At 50.2% G+C, this 7,191-nt stretch overlaps 1 protein-coding gene across 1 annotated transcript; it reads right to left on the minus strand.

Moving 5' to 3' along the window:
* Positions 1–436: 436 nt before the first annotated feature.
* LOC101788708 (uncharacterized) lies at positions 437–5,670 on the minus strand. The gene is given in 4 exon segments (XM_063239609.1): positions 437–622; positions 851–1,896; positions 2,466–4,781; positions 5,640–5,670. Coding segments are annotated over 4 exon segments (3,579 nt in total).
* Between the last annotated feature and the right edge of the window lie 1,521 nt (positions 5,671–7,191).

A 7,191-nucleotide genomic window follows, 5' to 3' on the forward strand; every position in this document is an offset into this window, starting at 1 on the left:
CACATGGCCACCTTTGCAATCACAGGGGATGCCCAGAATTGACTGTCTGAGATCGCCTGTGCAGCCGGGGGATCCAACCCCCCCCCAGATGGATGTCACCCATATTAACAATTGTGCTAGGGCCCAAAGGGCTAATGTTTGGGGTTTTAGGCTTAACATCTTATAGGAGCCAACAGGATCAGAACAAGAACGACAAAAATATAAAATAGCTCTCGGGGGTTATTCTGCGCAGCTTTAGTTTTAGGGGGTTATCAGACCGTTTAAGTTCCCAGTGATCGCCCTCTGGCACCGAAGCTGGTTTTAGATGCGACGCGTGGATCCAAGAGGTGATGCCGTCGAGCTTTACCGCTGTGGGAGTGGTCAGTAGGACCTGGTATGGTCCTTTCCAGCGAGGTTGTAGGGTCTCTTGTTGATGGCGCCGAACGAGCACGAAGTCTCATACCTGGTATGGATGTGGTATGGGAGATTCGCTGGGGGCGTAGGCTGAGGCTAGCTGGGTCCACAAGTCCTTTTGTAGGTGGTCAAGGGCGACGAGCCTGTCAGACAAGGAGGATGGTAACAGGGTGGAATGTTCAGCCAAGGGAGTGAGATCCCGAATGGGGGGTGGAGTGCCAAAGAGGATCTCAAAGGGAGTGAGGTTAGGGGGTTTGGCTGACGGGGTGTTCCGCGCATGGAAAAGAGCATAAGGCAGGAGCATTGTCCAATCTTTTAAGCCAGTCTCATGAGCTAATTTAGTGAGGGTCTCCTTAATAGTTCTATTCATCCTTTCTACCTGTCCTGAACTTTGGGGTCTATAAGCACAATGTAACTTCCAATCAATCCCCAATATGTTGGCCAGTCCCTGACTAACCTTAGCCACAAACCCCGGCCCATTATCAGACCCTATTACCTTTGGTAGTCCGAACCGGGGAAAAATTTCTTCCATCAACTTCTTTGTGACTACGGCAGCAGTTTCCTTTTTGGTAGGAAAGGCCTCGACCCATCCAGAAAAGGTGTCCACAAAGACTAACAGATATTTAAGTCCATACCGGGCAGGTTTAACTTCGGTAAAGTCTACTTCCCAGTATTGTCCAGGCCTGGAACCGAGCAATCTTTTGCCTGGGACCAGCTTAGCAGGATAGGCATTAGTTAATTGACAAGCCTTGCAGTTAGTCACGACCCATGTGGCAGTGGGAGATAGCCCCGGGAAGTCTTGGCGTTGGGCCAACAGACATAGCTTTTTAACCCCCAGGTGGGTGAGCTGGTGGGCCTCTTGGATATAGGCAGTCAGGTCTGTTACCTCAGAGGTCTGGTTAATTTGAGCTTCCTCTTTAGGAGGAGGATTTTTGGTATCAGTCACCAACATCTCTAACATTTGTGAGCTACCCATAGCTGCAGATTTCGCTGCCTGGTCGGCCAGGTTGTTTCCTTTTATAATGGGATCAGTTCCTCTCTGGTGGCCGTTACAGTGTATTATTGCCACCTTCTGGGGTAACATGACTGCAGCCAGCAGTTGAAGAATCTCCTGTTTGTGTTTTATCTCCTTACCTGCAGAGGTCAGAAGTCCCCGCTGGCGGTATATGGCCCCATGGATGTGGGCTGTTGCAAAGGCATATCGGCTGTCCGTGTAGATGTTAGCCTGCTTTCCTGTGGCGAGCTCTAGAGCCTTAGTAAGAGCAATCAATTCAGCTTTTTGTGCTGAGGACCCATCCTCTAGTTTGGCTGTCCAGATAACATTGGAATGATCAGTCACGGCTGCCCCCGCATACTGCTTACCTTGGACCAAGAAGCTACTTCCCTCAGTGAAGTAGGTCACCTCAGCATCAGGCAAGGGGTAATCTAACAGGTCCGATCGCACCCCGGTTTCCTCTGCCAGGATATCTTGGCAGGTATGAAGAATTGGTTCTGGAGTTTCTTCTGATAGTAGGGTTGCCGGATTGAGGGTACCGGGGGCCCAAAGGTTATTTTGTCTTTATTGAGTAAGAGGCTTTGGTAATGTGTAATCCGGGCGTTTGAGAGCCATCTATTGGGAGGTTGGCGGATGACACTTTCTAGCGTGTGCGGGGCAATAATTGTTAATTTTTGTCCCAAAGTCAGTTTGTCAGCGTCCTTAGTGAGCAGGGCCGCTGCTGCGATGGCCTTTAAGCATGGTGGCCATCCATTTGCCATAGTATCTAGTCTCTTTGAGAGGTAAGCCACCGGTCGTTTCCATGGCCCAAAGGTCTGAGTTAGCACTCCTCTAGCTATTCCCTTTTTCTCTTCGATGAAGAGAGTGAAGGGTTTGTTTATATCAGGTAAAGCCAGGGCCGGGGCAGATAGGAGGGCTCGCTTGATGGCATCGAAGGCCTGTTGGTGATCCTTTTCCCAGATAAAGGGTTACCCTCCCTTAAGCAATGGGTAAAGGGGAGCTGCCAAGGATGCGAATCCTGGGATCCACAGCCAGCAAAACCCCGCCGTACCCAGAAATTCTCAAAGTTGTTTTTGGCTTTTGGGGGGAGGGATCTGGACCACAGTCTGTTTTCTAGGCTCAGTGAGCCATCTTTTTCCTTCCCTTAGGGTGTAACCCAGGAAGATTACCTCTCGTTTGCAGATCTGAGCCTTTTTTGCTGATGCTCTGTACCCCAGAGCGGCCAACTCACGTAGGAGATCTTGGGTCCCGTTGTTGCAGTCCTTCTCTGAATCAAGTAGAGTGAGGTCCGGGTGCTGAGCTCGGAATGGAGCTAGGTCTTTGTGGAGAGCCTCATCAAAGATAGTTGGGCTGTTCTTGAATCCCTGGGGGAGGCGCGTCCACGTCAACTGTCCATTTATTTTGGAGTCTGGGTCTGTCCATTCAAACGCAAACAGAGGTTGGCTGTCCTTATGGAGGGGCAAGCAGAAAAAGGCATCTTTCAAATCTAGGACAGTGTACCAGGTTCTGGATGGGTTTAAGCCACTGAGGAGATTATAGGGGTTTGGCACGGTGGGGTGGATGTCTTCCACCCTTTTGTTGACCTCTCTCAAGTCCTGTACTGGCCTGTAGTCATTGGTTCCTGGCTTCTTAACAGGGAGTAGTGGTGTATTCCATGCAGATTGACAAGGGGTTAATACCCCCTGATCTAAAAGTCTCTGTATATGTATCTTGATTCCTTGGTAGGCCTCTCTGCCAATGGGGTATTGTCTAACTCGGACGGGGGAGGCAGTGGCCTTTAGAGTGATCACTACAGGTGGCTGTTGGTTGGCTAGTCCCAATCCAGCCGTTTCAGCCCAAGAGTCTTTGAAATCAGCTAACCAAGCAGGAGGAACAGGTTGGAGACTCTGATCATTATAGAGCCTATATTCATCTTCCAACTTCAGAGTCAATATTGTGACTATGGGCTGTCCAACCTTCGGGTTGCGGAATGTCACCTGAGGTCCCTGGGGCTCAAAGGAAATCTTTGCCCCTAATTTAGTTAACAGGTCCCTTCCTAACAGGGGAGCAGGGCATTCTGGGATGACCAGGAAGGAATGTTTTACTTTTCCTTTTCCCAGGTCGACTGTGCATTCGGTGGTCCATGAGCGGTATCTGCTCCCGTTAGCCCCTTGAACTAGCGATTTCTTGGTTGAAAGGGCTCCCAAGGGGGCCTGAAGGGCAGAGTAAACAGCTCCTGTGTCAACCTCAAATTCCACGGGAGTCCCCTCTACCTTAAATGTTACCCTGAGCTCGGGGAGGGGAACCGAGCCCCGAAGTCCCTAATCCTCTTCATCTAAGGCGAGCATGGGGGCTCGCTGCCACTGTGAGGACTGCTTTTCTCGTTCCTCTTTGGCTCGCTTTCTTTTAAGTTTTTCACAGTCTTTGATCAGGTGTCCTTTCTCCTTGCAATATGCGCATTGATCAGGGTCTAATGGGGGGCGATTGGGCTTTCCCTTTCCTGTCTCAGGCTTACCCTGGATAACTGTGGCCAACACCTTTGTCAATTCCTTGTTTCGTCTTTTGTCTCTGGCTAACTCCTTTTCCTCTTCTGTCTCTCGTTTATAATAGACTTTTTCAGCCTCCTTAACGAGATCCCTCAGGGTTAGGTCTTGTAGACCATCTAGCCTTTGGAGCTTACGTCTTATATCAGGAGCCAATTGCCCTATGAAGGCCATGGCGATTGAGCCCTGTCGGCCTTCATCTTCAGGGTCAAAAGGCGTGTACCGTCGGTAAGCCTCCATCAGGTGTTCTAGAAAAACTGAGGGAGTCTCAGTGGGCCCTTGAGTTATTTCTCTTACCTTGGCCAAATTGGTAGGGCGCCTTGCGGGCGGCCAGAGACCCGCCATTAGAGTCTGGCGATAGATGGAAAGATGCTGCCTACCGTCAGGAGAGTTGGGGTCCCAGTCGGGGCGCTTTAGCGGGAAAAGATCGTCAATTCGATCGGGTCTCTGGGTGGGTCTGCCATCATCTCCTGGAACCTTTTTTCGGGCTTCGAGAAGGATTCGATCTCTTTCCTCGGTGGTGAACAGGACCCCCAATAGTTGTTGGCAGTCATCCCATGTGGGTTGGTGAGAGAACATGAGTGAGTCCATTAGGCCTGTTAACTTAGAGGGGTCATCGGAGAAAGAGGGGTTATTATTTTTCCAGTTGTATAAGTCTGAGGATGAGAATGGCCAGTATTGAAGGGCCGGCATTTCTCCCTCCGCTGTCCCATCACTTATAGTGGGCCCATAGGGACGGAGAGGGAGAGTGACGACCGGGTCCTCTGGCCGCTGTTTACTGCGGGTGTTCCAGGCTGGGCCCTCAGGCCCAGGGGGACCGGTCTCGGAGCAGGCCACAGAGGGAGGTGAGGAGTACGGAGAGAGAGTTGGAGCTGAGGGAAGGGAGACCTCCGACTCCGGCGGGGAGACGGGTGGTGGAGATGCATAAGGAGGAGGCAAGGCAGGTCAAGGAGGAGGGTGATCACAATCGAGCAGAGGGAGGTCAGGTTGGGAGTCGGGCAGGACCGGAGCAGGGGGCCCTTTCCGAGCCAGGAGTTTGGGTATGGAGGAGTCGGGTGGAGGAAGAAAGGGTTTTACCCATGGTGGGGGCTCCTCCCTGAGGTCCTGCCACACCAAGATGTAGGCGACCTGGTCGGGGTGGCCCTCTCGTCTGGGGCGGAAGACGATGTTCTTAACTGCTAAAATGAGGGGGAGGTGGAAAGTCCCCTCCGGTGGCCAACCCACGGAGAATGTGGGCCACTCAGACGAGCAGAAAGTCTGCCGTTTACCTTTTTTAACCTGTAAGGAGAGATTGTGAGCCCTCTCTCGAACCTCCGACCAATGGTCGAGGGTGAGGGACAATGGGGATGATGTCGTCTGCCCCATGGTGTTCTGAAGACAAAGAGTGGTTAGCGTATGCGTGACACAACAAATAACCAATCACAACAGCCACAACACACAGGACAAACAGGCCGGCCACCTCACTCTCACGCATTAGTCTCACACCAAACGAGTCACCTTAGGGGGTGCCTCCAGATTGGCCCGGACGGACCACAGATTGGGAATGAAATTCCCCAGACTGATAGGAAAACCCTATCGCAGACGGTAAGTCACGGAAAACCGTGTGGGGCGTCCCCTGATCACCAAGGAACAGAAATTGCCCCTGAAGTAGAGCCGGAGTTCAGCCTGGGGCGAAAAGAAACGGTGGATCAATCCAAAACGAAAGTAAAAATATGACTGGTCGTACTCACCCGAAGAGGGACGCTGAGCCGTTGAGATCATCTCCCGTGTGACGTATGATCTCGCTGGGGCCTCCAAATGTAAGGCCGGTGTCGCAGGGAAGAAGACCCCAAGGACTCACGCCTCTAAGGGTAGAAGCTTTATTTCCATGCGCATGGGGTCCGTCCAGCAAACGAGTGCGGTGGACCCCGAAGGGCAGTTACACAGGGTTTTTAAAGGCATAAACCGCAAAGCAGGCGAGGTTACAGAAGCAGATCGCATTGGTTAGTTTTGAACAGCGCAGGGCTTGGCAGGAGCTGATTGGAGGGCCTCAGGGTTGGGTAACTTTGGTGTCTGGGGGTCGTAGCCCGGTCACTGTGTTCCCAGAACAGTTGCTTATCTTGCCTAACTTACTGAAACAGAACATCCTGCGGTTTTGACCAACGGATACTCCCTTCTTGTTTCGTACAGATAGCTCATAGCTCGGGGGTGGCAGCTGTAAAGTTAACTCTTTCACCTCACCTTGGACCTGTCTCACTCCATGATTTTACTCTATAAAAGTCCCTAGAGGGCTGGGGATTTAGCTTAGCAGCGTAAATGTCTGCCTTGCAAGCGTGCAGTCTCCCTGGTACCAAAAAAAGAAAAAGTCCCTAGAAAAGACAAGAGTCCTTCGCAACCCACTTGCGACCCCTTCTGTCTCTCTCAGGCAAAACCTTTCTTTCTCCCAATAAATATATTCTACTCTTAACCTCCATTGTTCCTAAAATTCATTCTTCAATTTTAGAGAACACGAACTCATACTGGACATATAGAGGTCGGGAGTTTCATTCTGCTGTATCATTTTCACTTGGGAACTGGGCTTCCTCTCACAGACCGTATCTCAAATTTGAATACACGAAAATCTACTGTAAACTGGTTGTGGTGGCACATGCTCGTAATCCCAGCACTCAGGAAGCCGAGGCAGGAAGATTGTTGCAAGTTCAAGACCAACCTGGGGTACAAAGTGAGCTCAAGGCCTGCCTGAACTACACAGTGTGACCCTGTCTCAAAGAGACAAAAGAGAAAAAAAAAAGAAAGGAAAAAAAGGAAAAATCTACATTCCAACACAGCTGACCATACGGTAACCTGATGGACAGCAAGAATATACATCCAAGATCACTCAAGAAGACAGCCCTCCTTCGATCCTGCAAATATACCCAGATCTGGATCATGTAGCACCTCTCTGTCTTGAGGACCCACACTTAATTTCTTTGAGTTTGTACTTTTAAATTTCTGCCTAATTAATCCTTTTATGACTCTTACTGATGTATCTTAAAATGTTTTTCTTTTTTCTGTAATGGAATTTAGCAAACCTGCTACTCAATTCTTTTTTTAAATCGGTACCGGGGATCAAACTCATGACCACCTGCTTACAAGGCAGGTGCTTATGCCGCTGAGCTAAATCTCCAGCCCCTGTTACTCAATTCTTAAGGTAGGGTGAGTTTAGGAACCTCCTAGGATACAGGCAACAATACCATCTGCTTTGTTTTTATGGTATATAGTTTGGGCACAGAGTAGTATTAGAGCAAAATCTGTTAAGATTAG

This window comes from Cavia porcellus, unplaced genomic scaffold (genome assembly GCF_034190915.1).
Source record: "Cavia porcellus strain 051 isolate PalLab524CR breed Dunkin Hartley unplaced genomic scaffold, mCavPor4.1 scaffold_28, whole genome shotgun sequence".
NCBI classification, from domain to species: domain Eukaryota; kingdom Metazoa; phylum Chordata; class Mammalia; order Rodentia; family Caviidae; genus Cavia; species Cavia porcellus.